The sequence below is a fragment of the Natrix helvetica genome (genome assembly GCF_964273705.1).
Source record: "Natrix helvetica genome assembly, chromosome: Z".
Classification (NCBI taxonomy): domain Eukaryota; kingdom Metazoa; phylum Chordata; class Lepidosauria; order Squamata; family Natricidae; genus Natrix; species Natrix helvetica.
In genome coordinates this window covers 101,570,309-101,594,713 of record NC_138554.1, presented here as the reverse complement: position 1 = coordinate 101,594,713, position 24,405 = coordinate 101,570,309, and the positions used below count along the sequence as shown (strand labels likewise).

General features: G+C 38.4%; 1 protein-coding gene across 1 annotated transcript in view; it reads left to right on the top strand.

Annotated features, from left to right (window-relative positions):
• The window catches only part of DNAH11 (dynein axonemal heavy chain 11), a 190,316-nt gene extending 165,931 nt beyond the window's left edge, over window positions 1–24,385 (top strand). The window contains exons 71-82 of the mRNA XM_081971445.1: window positions 83–276; window positions 967–1,115; window positions 2,747–2,874; window positions 5,520–5,747; window positions 6,580–6,771; window positions 9,216–9,335; window positions 18,261–18,503; window positions 19,533–19,715; window positions 19,865–19,980; window positions 20,406–20,518; window positions 23,191–23,331; window positions 24,108–24,385. Of these exons, the coding sequence (XP_081827571.1) occupies window positions 83–276; window positions 967–1,115; window positions 2,747–2,874; window positions 5,520–5,747; window positions 6,580–6,771; window positions 9,216–9,335; window positions 18,261–18,503; window positions 19,533–19,715; window positions 19,865–19,980; window positions 20,406–20,518; window positions 23,191–23,331; window positions 24,108–24,355 (2,055 nt within the window). The 3' untranslated portion in view covers window positions 24,356–24,385. The remainder of the gene's footprint in view (window positions 1–82; window positions 277–966; window positions 1,116–2,746; window positions 2,875–5,519; window positions 5,748–6,579; window positions 6,772–9,215; window positions 9,336–18,260; window positions 18,504–19,532; window positions 19,716–19,864; window positions 19,981–20,405; window positions 20,519–23,190; window positions 23,332–24,107) is intronic.
• Window positions 24,386–24,405: the final 20 nt, after the last annotated feature.

Below are 24,405 nucleotides of genomic sequence, written 5' to 3'. Positions count from 1 at the left end.
TCATATAGTAACTTTGTAGTAAGATTCTTGATCCTAATGATCTGAAAGCCAACAATTCATGCATTCCATTAATGCATTACAGGCCATTGCCTTAATGGATGAATTCCGAGGATTAGATAAAGACATTGAAGGTTTTGCCAAGAGATGGAAAAAATGGGTGGATTCAGAATGTCCAGAAAAAGAAAAACTACCCCAGGAATGGAAAAATAAAACTTCTTTTGAGAGACTTATTATACTACGAGCATTGCGCCCAGATCGGATAACTTATGCTCTGAGGTATAATGTTTGATTTGGAGAAAAGGAGCAAAATTTCTATGGGTATTTGCATATGTTCTCCACATGTTTAGACATCCTCATCATATGCTATTTAGCATTCCAAGTGATCTACAGTAGCAGCCCTCAATCTTTCTGGCTCCAGGAACCGCTGGTGGCAGGTGGTGGTGGTGACAGCGGAAGGGAGGGGAATATTTTGTCTGCATAACTAATTCCACAGGTGCGCAATTGAAGCTTCACGTGCTTTCCCACTGCTTGCATGCCCTGGCTTCCAATGGCCCATGAACTGGTGGTGATCTGCAGACCAGGGTTTAGGGACCCCGGTCTAAAATGAAAACAAAGCCTCAATTGTAATGAATCTGATTTAGAAAGCTTTATATAAGGTAAACATACATCCAGATAGCACTACTTTAAAATCATGTTTGAAAATTGTTGACCTATTAATATCTAGGTGCTTAATTATCTTGCTGATCTGTCTTTCCCATCTCATCTTTTTTTTCAGGCTTGCTTATTATGATAGAACATGGGGTGTTATATAAATTCATATGGCAAATAATTCACATGAAGGAAACTTTACATAGGAGCAGTCTTCATAATTATGAATTTAAAATTTCAATTCAGACAGCTCTTCATAATTGTGAATTAGGATCTAAGTTAATGGTTTCTAATTCTGATATGTATGTATTACTGTAGAGATTTTGTAGAAGAAAAGCTAGGTTCAAAGTATGTGGATGGCACAAGAATAGACTTGGCCAAGTCCTACGAAGAAAGCAGTCCAGCTACTCCTGTGTTTTTCATTCTTTCTCCTGGAGTGGATCCTCTGAAAGACATAGAAATACTTGGTGAGTCCTATTTTATTCTATGAATATTGTTTTAGTTTAAAATTATACGCACTTTGGAAATTCAGCAATGTAAATTATCCTTTCACTCAATTTCAAAAAGTTAACAGAATCCATGTACATGTAAGTTGACATACATGAAGTTCATTTATTAGTAAAGTATATACATTTCTTACATTTCCTTCTTTGAATAGGAGATTAAATTTTGTTGTTATAATTACTGGACAACTATCATGAACATGTGAATATTATCAGCTAAAAACTAGTTGATTTAGATTGGGTGAATAAGGAAAATTATGATAAAAAGAGTCAGAAAAAAGAAATTTGTTTTAATGGGAAGCATGCAACATGTGTTGAAGTAATTTTCTGCAGCCTCATTTATAGAGAAATATATCTGAAATATATGTAGTATTTAAAATATCAGAAAGATCAATACTTTGAATTCAAGACACAAGATTGTGTTAAAATATAATCGTGATATTTATTTATGTGTTCAAGGAAACAAGTAATCCTATTTATTTAAGTCCATTGACTGAAACAGGCAAAAATCAATAGGGATTTGGGGAACAAGATATGAAGAAGCATTTTGGCCTAGTATCTTAGAGTCTTACGCCATGATTTTGCCATTCCGCATTTTGCTATGGCTGGTAACAAAACATTTCTCCAATTGTTGGATTGCGAACTCCACAGAATTTTCCTTAATTTATGATTGGTAACAATGGCTGCTCTTATTCTAACTTAGAACAGCAGTTAGTCTTTAATTAATACATGTTAAGCTCACCACCACCACCCAATATAAAGCAGATTTAAATTTGCAATTGTTTTCTTCAACAAGAGTTAAGTTTTTAAAGACTTCCTCCTCTCTGCCTTATACCACCATTCACCATGGAAGAGTGGATAAAAAGTGTTCAGCTATTAACGCTGCAGTATGAAGAAATTTTTAGATTGAGCATTCCTCTGCTTGGCATAATATAGGCTCTTTTGTGCTGTTTCTTACCTTTTGACTAGATGAGGGCCAGAGGGCAATTTTCTCTATGCTCATGTAATCTTGCACCCCCTGTGACTAAATAATGGTCATTATACAAACTATATTCATTGTGTAAGAAACTGTCGCATTGTACTTAGGATTACTATTCCCCACTGACTCTGCTGAGAATACCAGGTTAATACAGCTGTGACCTGACTGTGTTCAATTTAGACCCTGGCCTCACAAGGTGAGAAACTAACACATTTTCCTCCTGAACCAATCAGTTTAAAAACTGATGTGATAGCTACCACATGTTGCTCCCTTTTTTTATAAGGGAAATGACTTGCACCCCCTGTATGACTTTATAAAGCTTGGTAACAATACCTAGCATCTATCAAAATGTCAAAAGGTTCATTATCTTAAAACCAAGGGAGCAGATTTCTGCAGCTTTCCTTCTCTAATATTAGCCATAAGGCTGCTCTTGAGAGCTCACAATTTTGCTTGTTGAAATGGGGCTGACTGAAGTACTTCACAAAAAAAGCTCATATGTGCATTGTTCCAGTGATAGAGAAATTATTGGTGCATTATCCTCTTTTCTCCTCCAACCTTCTCCCTCTTTCTACTTTTATTTATTTCCCTACTCCCACCCCTGTTGCCCCACTTGCAGGCAAGAAACTTGGCTTCACAATTGACTGTGGGAAACTTCATAATATCTCTTTAGGACAAGGGCAAGAGATTGTGGCAGAGAAGGCAATAGAAAAAGCTGCCAAACATGGACACTGGGTTATTCTCCAGGTAAGTGTGAAACAATACAATTGATGTACCTTCCCTGCTTCATTTCATAGCAATAATGGAAAAGATAAAAAGGGGAATGGCTTTCTGAGAAATTGAGAGAGAGCAATTTTTCCCTGTGTTAAACAGGTTTTTTTTTCCCCAGCCTTAATTATTGCAGAAAAAAATTGAAACTTTCTTTTTATAACTAAAATAAGCTCTTAGCCATAGCAAACTGCTGATTAGGGCAGGAAGCATGAGGGGAAATTATTGTATGTCATAAAATTTGAGGTAGTATTGTTCTGGAGAAAGTGGTTTAGTACACTTCTTGTATGTTTGTTCTTATCCTCTATCATTTTGAATGGACAATCTTAGTTAAGGTTTACATTAGGAAAAATACATGTCCATCCGTCCCCCCCCCCCCCCCCAAAAAAAAAAAGCCAACCTGAAACGTTGAGTCCTGGACTTAGGCTGTACTTTTCAAAAGTTTGGTCAAAAAATAAATTAATTAGTTAATAAACTATAATACAAATGAAATGCACTGCATAACATAACAATTGCAGCTTGGGAAAGGTCAAGATAGGCAATTTGCAACCACTTCCTAATGAATTCCTCAGTCTATATAACAATGATGAACATATTTCAAAGGAGTTCAAGAAGAACATCAGGCAATACAACTGCTTCCTGCAAATGGCATCCGTTGTTGCCAAAGTAGTCCTTCTATTAAAGAATAGATGCAATTTTACTGTGATTATTCAAGGGCAAATCCATCATTATATCAGGCATTTAGTGCCATGCCCAATTAACAACCCAAATGTGTTGAAATTTATTTCATGGATTCTTAAGACAGTGTAGATTTGAAAATGAATATACTCTACAATGATAGGATTCAAGATGAGATTGTTGAATTGCTGAAAAGAAGAGGAGGGAGGGGAGGGGAGGGAGGTTTCCAATATTCCCTGCCAGCTTCCCCATGGAAATCAATGCTCCCATTCTCATTGTTTTGTTGCTCACCTGAGGTCATTTTGTTTCTTTGTTTTCTTTGTACCTCTGAAACAATGGCCCAATGGACCATGGCTTGTCTAGTAAAACAACTGTGCCAATCATTTTCTATTTTTATTCTATTTTCTCTTTCTAATTCTATTTTCCTTTAATTCTATAATTCAGTGCCGGCTGAATTTGAAAATAGAGATTGTAAGAACAATCTCTATTGTCCTTGGTTTATGACCAAAGTGGGACAGGCAATTTCTTCACTAAATGAAGCATTTGTTCAGTATATCATGCCTGATTTTACAACCTTTTTTTGCTTTGGATGTTAAGTGAATCACTACAGTTGTTAAAGTGGATCATATAGGTGTTAAGCAAATCTGGCTTCTTCCTATTGATTTTACTTCTCAGAAGCTGTTTGGAAGATTGCAAGTGATCATGTGATCTGAAGACACTGCAACCTATTGTAAATACATGCCAGTTGCCAAGCACCTAAATTTTGATTAAGTGCTCATGGGGAATGATGCAACTGAGATAAGTTTAAAGACCAGTCCTAAGTCACTTTTTTCAATGCCATTGTAACTTAGAATGGTCGTTCAAAGAATAATCAATGAAATTGAAGACTACTTATCTTCTATAGAAATGCAGTATTTCATTTTCCAAAATACATAATATATTGGGGGGAAATATATGTAAAATAAAAATATTTATTACAGAATATGTTAAATCATTTGAAATAAATAAATAGAAATAAGATAAAATGCCAATAATGGAGTTGATAATTTCACAATATAAATTACTTCTTTGGCCCACAATTTAATATGTTTTGTTTGTGCAATAGGAACGTGAGAGGGCAGATCTATTTATGTAGTGCCATTTTGTCTGGAAAAATCCCAGTTAAAATGACCTATTATTATCATTTTAGGTGTTACTGCAAATGGAATGCAGTATGATTGTGATTCTGCAATCTTGTTGTCAAAGAATCTGTGAATGTTTTGTACCATTTTGTGTCCTATCTTGGCAAAATGATTTCCACAGCTGAGTTAATGGGAAAGATGTATGGTAAATGCAGAATGGATCCAGCCCTTCACAGCCACAGATGCATTACCTGTGTTGGCAAATAGGTTTGCTTTACAAGCAAAGGCTATAAAATTCATTTTTGGATTTCAGCTTCAACAGCAAGACATGATTCCAAGATCTCTTTAGACCCCACCTCTGGTTTCTCACCCATTGTATCTCAGATATTGTTTGACCTCATATTAATGATATATAACAGTTGGAATGGGAAGATACTATTATTTGTAATAGCCATAGTCTCTTTGTAATTCCCCTGACTGCCTTCTCAGAACTTTGTAGAGAGGCATCATTCTCTTTTTCCTTCATCCCTTGCAAAATCTTGGCTTACTGAATATTTGGAGATAATGAAGTTCTTGTTAATATGAAATATATTAAAGTACAGGGTATGGTAGTTAAAAAAACTAACTTCTTTCTATTCATTACATTTATAATTTCAAATTACAGTTGTGAATTTACAAAAGGCAATATGTTCTTGGGTTTGGGTTTTTTTTTTTTTTTGTAATTACTACCTAGTTTTTGCCAGTACTTGATAATATTATTAGCTGAGGCCATTTCTAAATGATAACTATGGATTTATAATGATAGTTTTGCATTTTCTTAAACAGAATATACATCTTGTTGTCAAATGGCTGGGAACATTAGAGATACTGGTGGATAAATACAGTAAAGGAAGTCACTGTGACTATCGTCTTTTTATCAGTGCTGAGCCTGCTCCAACTCCCGAAGAACATATTATACCTCAAGGAATTTTAGAAAACTCTATTAAACTTATTAATGAACCTCCTACAGGAATGTTAGCTAATCTTCATGCTGCTCTCTACAATTTTGACCAGGTAACAATATTACAGCTGTGTGCGTGTGCGTGTGCGTGTGCGCACGCGCGTTTCTGTTAAAAGTTATGTAAGGAATTACATAAATGAAGGACTTACTCAAAAGGGAAACAGGCATCTTACTACACAATGTATTTTACAGTGTCGAGCATAACATCACTTGGACAGGAAGTATGTAGATTCTTTTTTTCTTCTCAGTTCATGGCAAATAGCTGCATCTGGTGTATGCATGTATGTACACGTACACACACACACACACACACACATATTGTTATACATAATTAATATATTATGTCTGAGACTTTAGCCATTTAAGATGCTACTTACTATATATAGTGCTGTGATAAATGCTTTTAGTCAGTCCGTTTTTGCAGTCAGATGGGCAGCAAACCAAATAGGTTTGTTGGGTCCAATTGGAATAAACAGCCTGTCCATCAAATTATATCTGATCTATAACTAAATTCTTAAATAGATGACATGGAGGAATGCAGTGCAAAAGGTTGTCCTAAGCTGCATACAGTTTTGAGTAATGTCTAATCTGCAAAATAATAGTGCAGTGAATGCTGCCTGTATTAAAAAAAAATAGGAATATAGTATTTACATGTTACTAATGCATATGTTGCTGTGGTAACAATTCTATTGTTTTTTAAAAACATTTTGTGCTAAAACGGAATATACTTCCACATTTTTGCTCATCGACTCTGCGTAGTTTATGTGCTACTTTGTGAAAAATGTAATTACTGCTTATACAGAAAACACGGTTGTAAACTCTAAAGCCTCTTGTTGATAGGTGACTTGATGCATATGCTCTGATTTCATATTTCTTTGTTATTAGGATACGCTTGAATTGTGTACACGAGAACAGGAGTTTAAAAGTATTTTCTTCTCTCTGTGCTATTTTCATACCTGTGTTGCTGGGAGACTCAAATTTGGATCTCAAGGATGGAATCGAAGATATCCTTTTAATATGGGAGACCTCACCATCTGTGTTAATGTGCTCTACAATTATTTAGAGGCAAACACTAAAGTAAGAACTAAGAGGTTAAGCAATTTCTTCACAAAACCATATCTTTTAATTTGGGGATTTAGAAATGAGTAAACAGGAATGTAATCATATTGCCTTTAAAAGCAGTATATGGAAATTTGCCTATTGTTGATCAGGCAGTCCAAACAATTCTCACAGAGGATATGTAAACTTACTAACATAGGTTGAAGAGGTTCAATGATACTGGCTTAAAACAAACAAACAAGCAAATAAATAAATAAAATTGTCCTTCATTATATTAGCAAAACCAGTGGTTTATACATGCATATGTGCCAGATTCATTAGGCAAGTAATGAAGCATTTGTACAACTATAATTACATACAGCAGACCTGACAGTTCATAACACTGCATTAATAATCACTACAATTAATTCTGATCATAGAAACAATTTAGAACACATTATATATATAAATAATGGTGCATTTCTTTCATGTGTCATTATTATGCATTAAGAAGGCCACCTTGTTGTGACTTTCTTAGGCATATTCCTGCTGAATTCGGGTTTAAAATTAGATGACTTATGATTGGGTACCAGTTGGAAAAGCCATTCATGTAGATCATGGGTGTCAAACTTGATCGTGTCGCACGACATATCATGACGTATCATGATGATTTTTGCCTTTGCAGAGCCGGGATAGGTATGGCCTGCACACGACTCATCTGGCCCACCAGCCGCTAGCTTGACAGATGTAGATGATAAAAGTCTTTTGAGGCTTTTGATATATGTGTGTAAGAATTTTTGTAGAGATATATGTATAAAGATACAACCTTACTGGAACGAATTTTGTGGAACTTGTGGAACAAATTTTATTGAACACACACTGTACTACTATAATTCTTAATTAATATCTATATTGGATAGTTGATAATAAAATAATGACAAATAACAGCCAGTTTTTTGAAGGGGTTAAAGCACCAGGCTAGAAACTAGAAGATGGTGAGTTCTAGTCCTGACTTAGACACCAAGACAGCTAAGTGACCTTTGGCCAGTCACTTTTTCATAGCCCTTAGAAGAAGGCAATGGCAAACCACATTTGAAAAACCTTGCTAAATAGTTTTTGCCAATCTTTCTAGAACTGAGAGAAAGTGACAGACTCAAGGCCACCTGCTATCTAATATAGATACCTTTTTATAAAGCATTATATTAATGGAGTGTATTTGCAAATTCCACAAAATTCATTCCAGTAAAACCATTTATATTACATGTATTCTTACACCAGGGATGGTATTCAGCAGGTTCTGACCAGTTCTAGAGAACTGGTAGCAGAAACTACTCAGAGAGAGTATAATCATTATAATTTATAATTTTAATATGAAATTTTTTCCAGCTATACTTTTATATTGTATTTCTACAAAGAGGACAATGATTAAATTGATTTTATATTTAAATGTGTATTTAATCTAAATTTAAAGTAAAATATATGTGTAAATAAATTTTATTTATTTATTTTCCATTACATTAAAAAGTTTAATTTTTGAAGGTTTCTGAGTCATATCCAAGGCCTTTGATGGGCTCATATAACTGTAATGTAAACTTGTCAGTCTTACTATAGAAGCCTCTACCCTGGGAGTTAAAATTATTCTATAATATTGGTAGGATATTGAAGCTATGGAAGATTGATATAAGACTACTGTTGTTAAATTGTCTTAAATAAAACATGAACAAGTTTGTCCCTTTTTTTAGAAAATTGATTCTGCTGCTTTAAGTATAAAATTATAGACCAGGCCATTAATATAGTTTGATTTTTTAAAAAATGTATATTTTTTCATTTCCTTACTGAAAACATTTTGTATTCTAAATTTTGCAGAATTTTGAAATTTACAGGATATAAATGTGATTCATATCAAAATTCAGGAATTTATTCTATTTGAAACAAAATACCAGTTAGCCGGTTTCTTTTAACTGTGTTTTCAAAAACAAAAGTTTAAATATAGAAGGCTCATGTTAATAAACCACCCTGACTAATGTTAATAAACCACCCTAAATTACTGGAATACCAACATGTCTGGGTTTTGTTGAAACAGCACACATGTCTTACTCATTAATCTTCAGAAATAAAAACTTTTCAATTCATTTTAACGCAATAATAATAAGAAAAAATTATTAAGACATTTGAAAAAACCACAGCTTTTTAGTTCATATGCCTTTTCTTCATGCTACTATGTTTTATGTGCTGAGTTGCAATAATAACTGAGGAAGATAATCCATTACTACAGAACATTTTGCCAGAACAGTTTAGTCTCATGCTCCAATTATAAATCTAGTTTTGTGAAAACCAATGTATAGTATAGCATAATAGTTAAAGGCTTAGAGTTTTGTTGTTGTGCTGATGAACCAATTTTGTTGCAATACTATGATCACAAATAACATTATTTTGTCCTTCAGAAAACAAGTTTATTATTGCTGATTTGATTATGTCCATAGGTTCCATGGGAAGATTTGTGTTATCTCTTTGGTGAGATTATGTATGGTGGACATATCACTGATGACTGGGATCGCAGACTGTGTCGCACATATTTGGAAGAATTTATGAACCCTTCACTGGTAATAATTTATAGCAATGGGAGATTTCATTGGCTGCATTTTGTTGTCAAGACCTCAACTTTATTGTATACACACTCTTACATATGGAGAGAAACAAAGAGATACACAGACAGAAATGCATACAAATGATGCATTAGCTGTATATTATGGTGGCCAACTGTTTGTCAGCCTTTTATTAGTTTGGAGACTTCAAAATGGAATTATTGCTTGTTAAACATAAGAGAGTCCAGCAACCAAGCCATTCCATTTTGAAAATAATTTTCCCATTTGCATCAAAATGTGCTGCAGCTTCCAAAAAAGCCAATGCAGTCCTAGACTGAATTAATAGAATGGTAGAATCAAGATCACATTAAGTGATAGTACCACTTTATAATGCCTTGGTAGGACCACACTTGGAAATTATATCCAGTTTTGGTTGCCGCAGTATTAAAAAAGATGTTAAGACAAGAAAAAGAATGCAGAAAGGAGCAACAAATATGATTATGGAACTGGAAACTAAAACATACGAAGAAGGGTTGCATGAAGTGGGTATGCCTAGCTTAATTTTTTTTAAAGGACTAGAGATGATTGCAGTGTTCCAATATCTCAGGGATTGCCACAAAGAAGAGCTGTCTGCTCTCCAGTTCCGCTCTGTGGAACCTCCTGGAACTTTTCCCAGGCCGCAGCTGGAGCTTCTAGGCTTTGCTTGTTTGGAGCTCGCTGTGGGCCTGCAACAGATTCAGATAAGTTCCCCGGTACCCTCGGGCTTGAGCTGGTTGCAGAGGGAGTGAGCGCATGCTCCTTTTGGGTAGGGCCTTGGCTGATTTGTTCAGGAGTTGCATCTGGTGTTCTGAGATTGGAGTGGGAGAGGCGACCACAGAGTTGGTCAATATGCCTCCTCCAATTTCTACCATCCTCTAGCTCTAACAGATAAGAGTGAGGCCCGGTGATGCCTATCACTGTAGCAGGGATCCACAGAGTTCCCCCAGCATAGTTGTGGGCGTATACCGAGTCCCCTACACTAAAGTTTCGAATTCTGCTTGTGGAGTCAGGGGACGATACGGCAGAGTAGTTTGGGTGTAGCCGGTCTAAATGGGACCTTAGCCGGCAACCCATGAAAAGCTCGGAGGGGCTTCTCCCGGTAGTGGCACTTGGCGTAATGTGTTGGATTAACAAATAGTGATCAACCCGTGTTTGCCAATCCCCCGGGCCCATCCTGGCGAGGGCCTCTTTTGCAGATCACACCATTCTCTCCGCCTGACCATTGGAAGCCGGATGGAATGGAGAGACCAGAGCATGCCTGATTCCCTGACTTGCTAAGTAGGTCTCGAATTGAATGGCCATGAATTGGGGCCCATTGTCAGAGACCAAGATGTCGGGCAGGTCGTGCGTGGAGAAAAGTCTCTGTAGCACCTTGATGACTGCCTCTGCCATGGTGGAGGTCATCAGGACTACCTCTAACCACTTCGAGTATGCATTCACAACTGCAAGGAAAGTTTGGCCATGAACTGGGCCAGCAAAATCTATGTGCACCCTAGACCAAGGTGCTTGAGGACGCACCCACTCCTTAGCGGGCACCTCTGGGAGAGCGGGTCTGGACTCCTGGCATGGTGTGCCACCCATTCTTCTATCTCCCTGTCCATGTTAGGCCATCAAACGTAGCTCCTAGCCAAGCACTTCATCCTTACAATGCCAGGATGCCCCACATGTAAAGCCTCCAATACTGCCTTCCGCAGTTTTTTGGAATAACCACTTGGTCCCTCCACAGCAGACAGCCATTAATTACAGACAATTCATCTCGTTTTGTAACATACAATTTTCAATCAGCCCCAGCAGGCCCCTTGGGCCACCCCCTCCACACCCAGTTCAAGATTTGCTTGATGGTGGGGTCTTTTGCCGAAAACCGGGCAACATCATTGGACGAGACAGGTCCAGTGTCCAAGCAGTCAATAAGTAGGACCGGTGTCTCAGGAGTGGGATCAGCCAATAGTTCTGGAAGGGGGCAACAGCTCAAGGCACCTGCGTGTCCCAGGGTGGAGCCGGGGCGATGGATCAGTTTGTAGGAGTATGCTGCCAGGAACACAGTCCACCAGGTCATGCGAGGGGATAGCGAAACTGGGGTAGGTCAGTCCCCAGCCAGTAGTCCCAACAATAGTTTGTGGTCGGTCACAAGTTCGAAGTCCCGGCTGTAAAGATACTCATGGAACTTTTTGACACCCGCTACTGCAACCAGAGCCTTGCGGTCCATCTGGCTGTAGTTTCTTTCTGTTGAAGACAAGGTTCGCGAGTAAAAAGCAATAGGGGCTTCTGTGCCATTGGGAATGCAGTGGCTGAGGACAGCACCCACGCCGAAGGGCGATGCATCTCAGGTTAACACCAGTGGTAGGGTCTGGCTGTACTGGACTAGCAGGGAATCAGCTGTCAGCAGTCGCTTGACCTTGGCAAATGCGGCAGCCTCGGCTCGGTCCCAGGACCACTTGGCATTCTTGGCCAGAAAACGGTGGAGCGGTTCAACGACGGTGGCTTTCTGTTTAAGAAGGATGCTGTAGAAATTAAGGGGCCCAAGGAACGCCTGCAGCTCGGTTTGCATGTGAGGTGTGGGGGCTTCCTAGATTGCTTTTACTTTTTGTGATGTCGGGTGAATCTCAGAGCCATTGATCATGTACCCCAGGAACTTGACCCTCAGTACATTAATTTTGCATTTTTGTTTTTTAAGCTGGAGGCCCTTTTCTCTAATTCTAGCCAAAACCATTTGAACTCTTTTTCAAAGTTGCGCTTCGTTTGCAGCCGATACCAAGATGTCAAAATAGGGGACGACTCCTGGTATCCCCTGCAAAAGTCATTCCATGACGCTTTGGAACAGTCCAGAAGCGATACTAACTCCAAATTGCAGGCGGTGGCATTTGAATGCACCCTGTGCGTCACAATGGTTTGAGCCTCCGCTGAAGTGCCATCTACAGGCAACTGTTGGTATGCCTACGCAATGTCCAATTTAGTGAAGATTTTTCCTGGGCCTAGTGAATGTAGTAAATGCTGTACAATGGGTAGAGGGTACGCGCTTTGTTGTAGCGCATTGTTAATTGTGCATTTATAGTCCACGCAGATGTGTACTGACCCGTCACAATAGGAGTCTCCCAGCGAGCCTGGTCAACTGGTTCCAGGATTCCCGGGCTCACTAGCTTGTCAATTTCCCTATCAATTTTCGGGCGGAGAGCGATAGGCATTCTCCTGGGCTTCAGCCTGATCGGTGCTATGTTGGGATCCAAGCTAAAAGATATTGGCATCCCCACATACTTACCAAGACCGGGGCTGAAGATGTCCTCTAACTCCTTAAAGATGGCCTCTGCACCGTCTTCTTTCACGGAGTTGATTCCGGTCAGCTCCAACCCCAGGGCTTGGAACCAGTCGAGCCCCAGGAGGCTCTGCAGGTTGTTTCTGGCCACGGTCACGGGAAGATTGGTGTGGAATTCCTTGAACCTTATGCAGAAAGTGCCCTGGCCGACGATGGGGACTTGGTTCCTCTGATAGTCTCGCAGGCTGATGTCTGGGGTGCAAAGTTGCCCTTTCTTCAAACCAGGAATGGCTTGCTTCAGGGTTGACCAAGACATGATCGTTAAGGATGATCCAGTGTCTATTTCAAGCTCACAGGGAGCGTCCTCTATGAAGACAGTGATCTGCAGGTTTTTTTGGCTGCCTAGTGCGGACTTGTCCTATCGCAGTGTGATAGGTAACCTTTGTTTCTCTCTCTGGGTGCCCTTGTGATTTATGCCAGTCCCCTGGGGTGGGCCTCTGTTGGCAGTTAGGAGTGTCCTTAGGCTGCCATGTGGTGGCAGGAAATTCGCTCCAGCAAACTTTGGCAATGTGCCCCTTTCGCTCGCAACGTCTGCTGGTTGCGTCTCAGAATTTGCAAGAAGACCGGGCATGGTCCCCTCCGCAGCTTTCGCAGGCCAGCATTCATGAGTTGAATTTTTGCGCTGGTTTTGTGCGGCTACTGCGCATGCAGTAGCTGTCATCTTCTTCGCTGTCAGAGAGTTCTTGCTCAGCAGCCTCATGATGGATGCACGTTTGCTTCTGCGCGGTTTGCAGCACGTTGTGTTGATGCTGCAAGGCTTCCGCAGACTTGTCTGCAGATTCGGATGCTCTGGCCTCAGCAAGTGCAATCTGCAGAGACATATTTGATTTGTCAAGCAAACATCTCTACAGATTAATGTCCTGCACGCCACAGATTATGCAGTCTAATATTAAATCATCCAGGTCATGGAACTCGCAATAAGTCGCTGCCTTTTGCAGTGCCGCTATGTATTAATTGATGGATTCGCCTTCCTTCTGATTTCTCATGTTGAATTCGTGGCGGCGAACGTGCCTCGAAGGCTTGGGGGCATAGTGGGTCTTCAGGGTCTGCTGTAACGCCGGCCAAGGAACCGCTTGGAGTGGAGTTGGCTCCGGTAAGTCTTTTGCGGTTTCGAAAACCTCTCTGATGCAGTACCCCAGAAAAAAGTTCTTTTTTCTGGTATCAGGGGCGCCCATGAGGTCATTTGCCTCGAGGAAGCATTCAAATAGTAACATATACGATTCCCAGTGTTCGGCCACCAGGTCGTACGGAGTTGGTGGGGCGTGCATGGCCATTCTCGGTTGGGGCGATTCGAATTTTGCTGCTCAAAATGGTAGCTCGATTGCCATGCCGAACTCCGGGCTGGATCTACTTGCTGGATGTCTCGTTGTTCTTTCTTCGCCTATCTGCCTCTCAATCCCACCTTCGTCGCCAGTGTTAGATCGGGTAGTGAGAAGGCAGACACAGGCTTAACGTAACAACAGCTCTTTATTGTAGTGCAACAAGTCTCTACAATCCATCAACTTCTTGGTCTGACAGCAGCCCTTTTATAGGGAGCTGTCAGACCTCTTAGCCAATAGGATTCAATCTCTGTTCCCGCCTGAACAGAGGACCTTGTTGGAAACTATAGCAGACAGAGTTAATATCTAACACTTTCAATTCTGTTATTCTGTTAAAATATTGATAAGAGATTTTGGTTGAGTGTTTGGAGTTGCAACAGTAAATTGCAGTAAGAAATAAACTTCATATTGGGGATCATTATCTTGTTTGATGAAGCACTGATTGCTGCAGTTGAGAAAGTATGCAGTGGGCAAGATGCACAAAAGGCAGCAGGTCAAATTTTACAAAGGGGGAACTAGAGTGACTCACTCCTCTACAAAGGAAGGTTACAACATTTGAGGACTTCATAGTTTAGTGAACATTTGTTAGGTGAATTTTGCCCCACTTTATGACTTTTCTTTCTTAACAGTTGTTAAGTGAATCATTGCAGTTCTTAAATTAGTAGCATATTTGTTAAGTGAATCTGACTTTCCCATTGACTTTGCTTGTCAAAAGGTCGCAAAAGGGAATTACATGATCCCAGGACTGCAACAGTCATAAATGCAAGTCAGTTGCCTAGTATTTAAATTTTGAACATGTGATCATAAGGTTGTTGCAGCAGAAGTAACTGTAAAAAATGGTGATGTCATTTTTTTCAGTGCCAATGTAACTTTGAACGGTCACTAAATGAACTGCTGTAAGTTGAGGACTACTTGTTATTTTCAAAATCTAATAATTTATATAATTACAGTAAAGTCAAGTAATGGGAAATTTCGGTCAAAAAAGAAAGTATTTCATGCAGACTTTAAAGAGTATAAATGAACTGTAGCTGAATAAGATTATATCAGGATCTATTAGTGATGAAAATAATATATAATATTTACAAAGTCAGTATATGTCTAAATACCACTTTTTGGGAAAGTTGTTGTATTCCTTAGCCCTTGGCTGTTAAAGAGACATGATATTGAATTAAACTACCTTTGGTCTATCCTAAAAGAGCTCTTACAATTACAGCCTAAGACAGAATCATGCCTAGTGAAACTCCAGTGATGCTAAGGGGGTGAACAATGCCAAATTGGTATATACTGCAGCCTTAGCACACTGTCTTTTCCTAGTATTAGGCATATAGTTAGAGGTGACTGGGGAGGGCAAGTCTAGCACCAAAGGTTCATCCTTGATATGGAATACAGAGAGCCTTGAGGCCACTCCATCTTCACCATCTCATGTTGGAAGTGTCTCCTGCGATGAAAGCAAAGTGAGCTTGCTTGCATTTATTTGCTCCTTAATGAGTAGGTTTTCATATGTCAGAAAGCCACATTCAGTTTAACACAATTGGATGTCAATTGGAAAGCCTAGGAGTGAGTTACCATGGAGATGGGGAAAGATAAACACTACTGTACTTCTGACCTCCACTGAAGCTGATTTCTCTACATGACAGCTGAGGTCAAGGGGGCAGCGTGGGAAGCTCATTCCATCGGTACCTCGTCTGTATCTAGCCCAAGGGTAGGAATTGCTATTTCTAGATGAGGCAGTCCATTAACCTTCACAGCCTGTTCTTTCTTTCAAATAGGTGTCAAATATAGGGATGAACCTGAAAGAAATGATGGAAATTAGATGCCTTTGGTTAACCAAGCTTGAATATGGGTCTACTTAAATATTCCAAAACAGAATAATATCTTCTGGTTTAATTGGACAATGGTCTCTCCCCGCATAAACCATGAAACAAAAATTCCTTCAATGACAGGCAAACATAAAGGTCTAGAACTACAGCATTTCCTATGCATTTGTTGCTCTTGTGTTAAAGCTTGACCTAATTGAGATGATCAATAAAATGGGAGGGATACGGTTGTATACTGTATTTTCAGCATGTTCTATCTGGAATATTAGGCATATTTTGGGGGCAAAAGCTTCTCTGCTTTAGGATTATGGATAAATTATGGCATAAGTACAGTATATCCATAGAAAATTTATGTACAAGCAGTACCATAAAAAACAAATAAACGCTGAGCATCTAGATAAATTCTGAACTGATCTGTGAGGAAAATAGTTGGTAGGACTAATCTAAAATTTATGTTTTACTTTTCAAGAGGGAGCTGAAAAGTGGCATACGTAGTGCTCTTTGCTTCCAGTTTACCTCATAACAATCATGTATGTTAGGCTAATAAAAGAATGAGTTGCCTAAAGTTCCCTGAGAGATGGGCACCTCTATTCCTAATCTAAGAAGAGAAACAGAAATATTGGCTTGACATTTTAATGTTTAAAGCTTTCCTCCTTTCAACAGCTCAAGTTGTTCCATTTTTTGTGGTCTTGGATTTTCAAATATCCTTCCATTAATTAATTAATTAATTAATTATTAATTTGCAGGACTTACATTCCTGCCTATCACATATAATGTTTTTAGGCAGCTCACAACAAACCATACAAACATGGTTAATAGCAAAATATCTTTCCCTCCAGGCCTGGCCAACAGTCTTGCAGCTCAGTCCCTATCCTAACTCAATGTTTGGGGGAAAGACAGATCGTCCTAGTCATCTGGAAAGCTAAAAGGGTAGGATCACTTAGATTTGAGGCGTGAGACTGTTCTAAAGGACTAGAGTGGCCACTGAGAACGTGTGACTCTGAGGTCCCATCAAGTGGCAACATTTAAGGGAGAGAATCTGCAGCGTGCCCTTATCATGAATGATGAAGATGGAAATAAGGATACCATAACAAAACAAGTTTCCTGTATATGAGGCTGTCTTGCCTGTACTGTAAAGTATTCTTCATTGGTGAGCTACAAGAAAGAAATGAGGTATTACACAAAAAAGGGAATAGCCTTATCCCCTCATTACAACCACCGGATGACATGTCCATTTCTCCAGGAATCTTGCAAACATGAGAACTGTTAGAAAAGTATAAGGTAGTTTTCCCATCTCAGAAACTATTTGATGAATGGGCTTCAATTGTCAAAATTTTCAGCAATACCCATGCTGGCTGGATTGATCTAGATATTGGCCACATGAAGGAACTCAGATTAGGACTGGCTGGTATAAAGGAATATTTGAGCTGCTTGCAATTTACAGTGGTGCATGGATAAACAGCTAGAACCATGGGCAATCCATTGGAAGGAAACCATTAAAGGGTCTCATTTTGTTCATCTTTGCTATTTCAAATATATAATATTGTTTAGTGCATATTGAATTTTTTTTTAATGTGACAGTGTAGACAGTAGTTCTCAATTTTTTCTTCATCAAGGACCCCCTTTAAATATCTTGTGTGACCACTGACCAAGGCTACAGACCAATACTTAAGATTTAAATTGTAATATTTCTTCAACACTTTGTGGACCACCTGTGATGATATCATAGCCCCTTAAGGGGTCTGTGAACCACAGACAGAGAACCACTGGAGTAGACTGTTACATATCTAATTAATCCACATGAATAATAACTCCTATTGTCATAAATTGGGAAGAAGTAGATAACCACACGTATATTGATGAGATATTCTTTAAAAGCTTCTGCTTACCTAAGATGGCTCACTGAAAGTTGATATGTAGATTGAGGCTGCTTCCTTAAAATACAATTTGCAATAGTAAAGCAGGGAATGAATTGTTCTTATGCTTGTAAAAGGATTGGGATTAAAATTTATTTCTTTTTTTTATTCTGTAGGAGTAATTAATATATCAATAAGTATATAGAAGAAAACCATCAGATAACTTTTCTTGTACTTTTTCAAAGTGGACATTGCTATGATATAGTTAGTTTTCTGCATTTGTTGCTCAAAGCTAGATAAACTCATCAATCTAAATGTATATTTTACTAAACACTATTTTAAAATATTAGGATTAATTTGCATTTAAACAAGGTATGTAAGCTATGTAGATAAAATGTGTCCTAAGGCAGCTGTATAGAACATATGTGGTGGTATGATCATAAATTATGTAAAAGACTGACAAATGTGGAAAAATATCTCATTAAAATCTGTTAATGCATAATGATTTCCCTATGACAGAATTTTACACTTTCAGTGGCAGTATCTCAAAATATTGAATAGACTTTGCCTAAAGGTGAAAAACACTCTTTTTCTAATCACAGCTTGAAGGAGATTTTGCTTTGGCTCCTGGTTTCCCATCTCCTCCCAATCTGGATTATTTTGGCTACCACAAGTATATTGATGAAACGTTGCCCACCGAAAGTCCTACATTGTATGGGCTCCATTCTAATGCTGAGATAGATTTCTTAACAGTTCTGTCTGATAATCTATTCAAAACTCTGCTGGAAATGCAACCCAGAAATCTGCTTGCTGGAGAAATTATAGGACAGTCATTAGAAGAAAAGGTGAGACTGTTGTGTTTCGCTAATGTTTATTCCATAACACCTTCACAGAACCAGAATAATTAAATGGTATCAAAATTAAAACTTTGTTCCTCACAAACATAAATGTTTGACAAGTAAGGACATAAGAATTGCATAAAGTGTTCCAAATAGAGAAGAATTTGTTTTAGTCCATGCCCAACTGGAAACATTTATTTCAGTTATTTCCATCCATATTGAATTGAATTCTTTATTGGCCAAGTGTGATTGGACACACAAGGAATTTATCTTTGGTGCATATGCTCTCAGTGTACATAAAATGAAAGATACATTCATCACACATCATAAGGTATAACAATGATAGTCATTAGGTACAAATAAGCAATCAAATCATACTAATAAACAATCAATATAAATCATAAAGATACAAGCAACAAAGTTACAGTTGTACAGTCATAAGTGGGAGGAGATAGGTAATAGGAAGGATGAGCAGATTAATAGTAATGCAGACTTAATTAGTAAATAGTTTGACAGTGTTGAGGGAATTATTTGTATGGAATGAAGCAGAAGCAGTGGGGGCAAGGGGGTGGCATGGAGACAGAAAGAAAAAGTCATGGACATTGATAATGGTTCAAAGGAGATAAAAAAGGAAGACTTTGAGAGATTAGGTAGGCCACACCAGGAACAGCTGAGGGAAGGAAGAGCAACAAGGGCAGTTCGCACAACTAACCTTCATGGCCCAATAAAACCAACTCTAATTTTGTTTTATTCGAACAACCAAAATATTTTGTTTTTTTCCTTATGCTGAACTACAGTTAATTCCATCAGTTTAGCAGAAACTCTGGATTGTGATATTCTGTTCTGAATTTGAAACAAAATGCATTTTCTGTTTCAGGCTTACCCCAAATGACAAACAATATCTATATCAATATCTGTATTTTTTTAATGCAATGTTCTGCACATTCAACATATATTCCAACCAGTGCTTGCTTTATAAAGCATGATAAATGTAAACAAAATGCATACCTGATAATTTTACTTTGCATTTGTAAGGTGAAAAATGTACTGGATGAAATTTTGGAAAAGCTGCCGGAGGAATTTAATTTATCTGAGATAATGCAAAAGTCTGCTATACGAACCCCATATATTCTTGTGTGTTTTCAAGAATGTGAGAGAATGAATATTCTCATTAGAGAGATACGGCGATCAATAAAACAATTAGACCTTGGATTAAAAGTAAGAAATATATTGCATTATTTTTATTAAATTTAGTTGCTGCCTACCTTACCATGAGATGCTGTCTATATACATGTACTATGAAGGGGGAAAATGAATCTTAAACTGGGATTGTAAATTTAAATGTTTCTTTTGGTTCAAATTTCTAGGGTGAGCTAACATTTTCGTCTAGTATGGAAACTTTACAATCATCGCTGTTCTATGACCAGGTACCAGATACATGGTCCAGTCTGGCTTACCCATCTACTTACAGTCTTGCACAATGGTAAACACATGTCTTTAAGGAATGGACCTCTTTAGTTACATTATAAATCATAAACTGTATTTCTGAAAGCCAAAAAAAGTGCATTATTTAAATTTCAAAAATCTTTTTGAACCTTAAAACGAGCAAAATTACATTAGTATGATTTTGCATGCCCTATGACATTTTTAAGTCTCAAAATTTAAAAGATGAAGAGTTTCTAGAATTTCTATATCATGTATTCATCTGTCCTAAATTTAGCATATATTTTCTTGTTTATTGGAAGGTAATATACTTCATATGCAACAGGCTACTCCATACAAATTGTATGATCTACTACCAACAATCAATAATATATGTGTTAAAGTGATATAAATTATATAATGCAAATTATTCCCCAAATTAATTTCTTATGCATCTGTGTTTACTATTGCTATATTTTTATTCAGGTTTAATGGCCTTCTTTTGCGATGCCGAGAACTTGATACCTGGACACAAGATCTTGTACTTCCTGCAGTAGTGTGGCTTTCGGGTTTCTTCAATCCAGAATCTTTTTTGACTGGTATGTTAATATTGATTAATGATATTTAAATGTCAAGCAAAACATGCTGCATAATAGGTCTACAGTTTTAAAATAATTTTGAAGAAAAAAATGTTTACGGCTAGTTTCCTTAAAAAGTCACAAAGTTCAAACATCACAAATTATGTCACGTGGTGAGTAGGCAACCATATGCATCAATTGACTGAGCAAATGACCTAATGCAGCAATGGCGAACCTTTTTTGGCTCACATTCCATAAGTGGGGGGAGCGCAGGGGGGTAGTGTGCGGGCGTGCCGCACCCATAATGCAATGTGTGATCCCCCAGTGTGCATGCGTGCACTATAGGCGCTCCCCCCCATTTTGTGCATGCTTTTTTTGCCCTCCCCAGGCTCCAGAGGATTTATAGGAGCCTGGGGAGGGCGAAAACAGCCTCCCCTGCCCCCCCCCCGGAAGCCCTCTGAAGGCTTCAGGGACCTTCAGGATGCTTCCCTGAAGCCTCCAGAGCAGTCAAAACAACCCTCCGAGCAAACCGGAAGGGACTTCAGTAAGGCTTTTGATAAGGTAGACCATAACCTACTACTAGATAAAGTAGAAGAATGTGGGTTAGACAGCATCACCACCAGATGGATTCGTAACTAGCTGACCAACCACACTCAACGTGTAGTTCTCAATGGAACTGCATCTACATGGAGGGAAGTATGCAGTGGAGTACCCCAAGGCTCTGTTTTAGGCACAGTACTCTTCAACATCTTCATCAATGATTTGGATGAGGGAATAAATGGGGAACTCATCAAATTTGCAGATGACACCAAGCTGGCAGGAATAGCCAACACTCCAGAAGATAGGCTTAAGATACAGAAGGATCTTGACAAACTTGAACATTGGGCACTATCTAATAAAATGAAATTCAATGGTGAAAAGAGTAAGGTTCTACATCTAGGCAACAAAAACAAAATGCACAGGTACAGTATAGGTGGTACCTTGCTCAGTAGTAGCAACTGTGAAAGGGATCTTGGAGTCCTAGTGGACAACCATTTAAATATGAGCAGCAGTGTGCAGCAGCTGCCAAAAAAGCCAACACAGTCCTAGGCTGCATCAATAGAGGGATAGAATCAAGATCACGTGAAGTGTTAATACCACTTTATAATGCCTTGGTAAGGCCACACTTGGAATACTGCATTCAGTTCTGGTCACCACGATGTAAAAAAGATGTGGAGACTCTAGAAAGAGTGCAGAGAAGAGCAACAAAGATGATTAGGGGACTGGAGACTAAAACATATGAAGAACGGTTGCAGGAACTGGGTATGTTTAGCTTAAGAGAAAGAAGGACTAGGGGAGACATGATAGCAGTGTTCCAATATCTCAGGGGTTGCCACAAAGAAGAGGGAGTCAAACTATTCTCCAAAGCACCTGAGGGTAGAACAAGAAGCAATGGGTGGAAACTAATCAAGGAGAGAAGCAACTTAGAACTGAGGAGAAACTTCCTGACAGTTAGAACAATTAATCAGTGGAATAGCTTGCCTCCAGAAGTTGTGAATGCCCCAACACTGGAAGTCTTTAAGAAGATGTTGGATAACCATTTGTCTGAAACGGTATAGGGTTTCCTGCCTAGGCAGGGGGTTGGACTAGAAGACCTCCAAGGTCCCTTCCAACTCTACTATTGTATTGTATTGTATTGTATTGTATTGTATTGTATTGTATTGTATTGTATTGTATTGTATTGTATTGTATTGTATTGCTCGGAGGGTCATTTTGAGCGCTCCGAAGGCTTCAGGGACCTTCAGGGTGCTTCCCTGAAGCCTCCAGAGCAGTCAAAACGACCCTCTGAGCAAACAGGAAGTCTGTTCCCGAATTTCCGGTTTGCCCATAGGGCTGGTTTTTTGCGCTCCGGAGGCTTCAGGGCAGCTCATGAAGCCTCCATGCGTGCCATAGGTTCACCATCACTGACCTAAGGTATGAATGAAAACAATTTATTTAAAAGCTTATCAAGAGCTCAGGTGATGGAAATCCAACTGACAGACAATACACGACACACTGACACGCTGAACAGGCTTGTGTCCACTTTACTTTGCTCATGAGTGGGAAGTAGTGTGATTTCTAATAATGTATGAAAAGTCACGTAGGTACATATAGGTCAGATAGACATTTGATGCTAAACCATTTTATGTCTTAGGTGTCATACAAATTGCATCTATAGAATCAAATTTTTAGATGAAAAGGGAAACAGCAAAGTATCAGAAGCTCTTTCAGCATTAAAAATACATTCATTTGCCAAGGCAAATGTAACTTTTTTATGCCCTAAATTACATGAAATTAACTTTTTGTTAATAAATCTGGATTTATTTCTACAAAGTTGGATTAAATCAAGAATAATGTTCTGTGTTTCCCATATTTACATGGCCCTATTAGCTATTGAAAGCAAACTTGGTGTAATATTAAGGAAACAGGCTAGAAATTGGGAGATTATGAGTTCCAGTCCCAGCTTAGGCATAAAGCTAGATGCCTTACCTTGAGCCAGTAGCTTTCCCTCAACCCTAGTAAGGAAGCAAAAAAAAAAAAAAAAACCCACCCTGTCAAAAAAAGAGAGATTTGTCTAGGTAGCTCCAAGAACTGGACACAAAGGGAGGGAAATATCCATAGCAATAAATATGCAGCTCATAAAATAAGTTGTACTATTCATCTCTTCTTGAAAGCCATTATGCAAACTACAGCAAGGAAAAACAACTGGTCTCTGGATAAGATGTGCTTGACAACTGATGTTACCAAAAAGAGTAGAGAAGATTATGGTCATCCACCAAGAGAAGGTGCATATATTTTTGGACTTTACATGGAAGGTACGTTTATTAAATTTCTGTATTAGCTATGCATGATCTAGTTAGAGGACACGCCTGTAAAAATTGATTCAATATCAGACATATCAAAAAGAAGTATATTTTATTGAATCAGTGAAAAGTGTAGCAAGCTTTCTGATTACAAGCAGTCCTGGATTTATGATCACAATAGGGATCAGACCTTCCCAATTTAATTAATTAACCCAACCTAATACTTTATGAATTAGTTTGCTGTTTCATTAAGCAACTCACTGTGGTCATTAAGCGAATCACATAGCTTTTAAGCAAATTCAGCTTCCCACATTAACTGTGCTTGCTTTCTGGGAAGGTTATAAATGATAATGTGACTCTGGGACAAGGCAACAACTGTAAATGCATGTCAGTTTGCCAAGCACTTTAATTTTGATCGTGTGAATTGAAGGGAAGGTCTAAGCGTGAGGATCATAATGTCACTTTTTTTCAGAATCATCCTTATTTTGAATGGTTAAACCAATGGTCATTAGTCAAAGACTACCTACATTTTTTTTAAAAAAAATGGTGTTCACTAAATAACAATACTAAATGAAGCACAATAGAGTATTCTGTACTTGCTGCTAATATTTTTTAAATGTATGTTATCTTTTCAACAGCAAGCCCTGTTATTTGTAAAAATAATACAGAATTAATATCAGTAGGATTTCAAGCATACAACAGAGCATGTGAATTGTGATTAATATTCTACCTAGCTAACTACACACTTTTGCCCTGCAGAAGTTAAAATGTGTATTTCTTGGCTGCAGGAGCAAGATGGGACATGCAAGCAGGAGTTGTAGCTGAAGCTCATTTGAAGGACCTGACTCCGATGCTGCCAGTCATCTTTGCCAGAGCAATTCCAGTAGAGAGGCAAGAAACCAAGAACATTTACAAATGCCCAGTTTATAAAACTAAACTTAGAGGGCCCACCTACACATGGACTTTTAACTTAAAAACTAAAGAAAAGCCATCCAAGTGGGTGCTTGCAGGAGTAGCCTTGCTTTTGGAAGTTTAGCTATATACTTGCAGGCACACGTTTTTCAACAAGGTATTCACACATTAAAT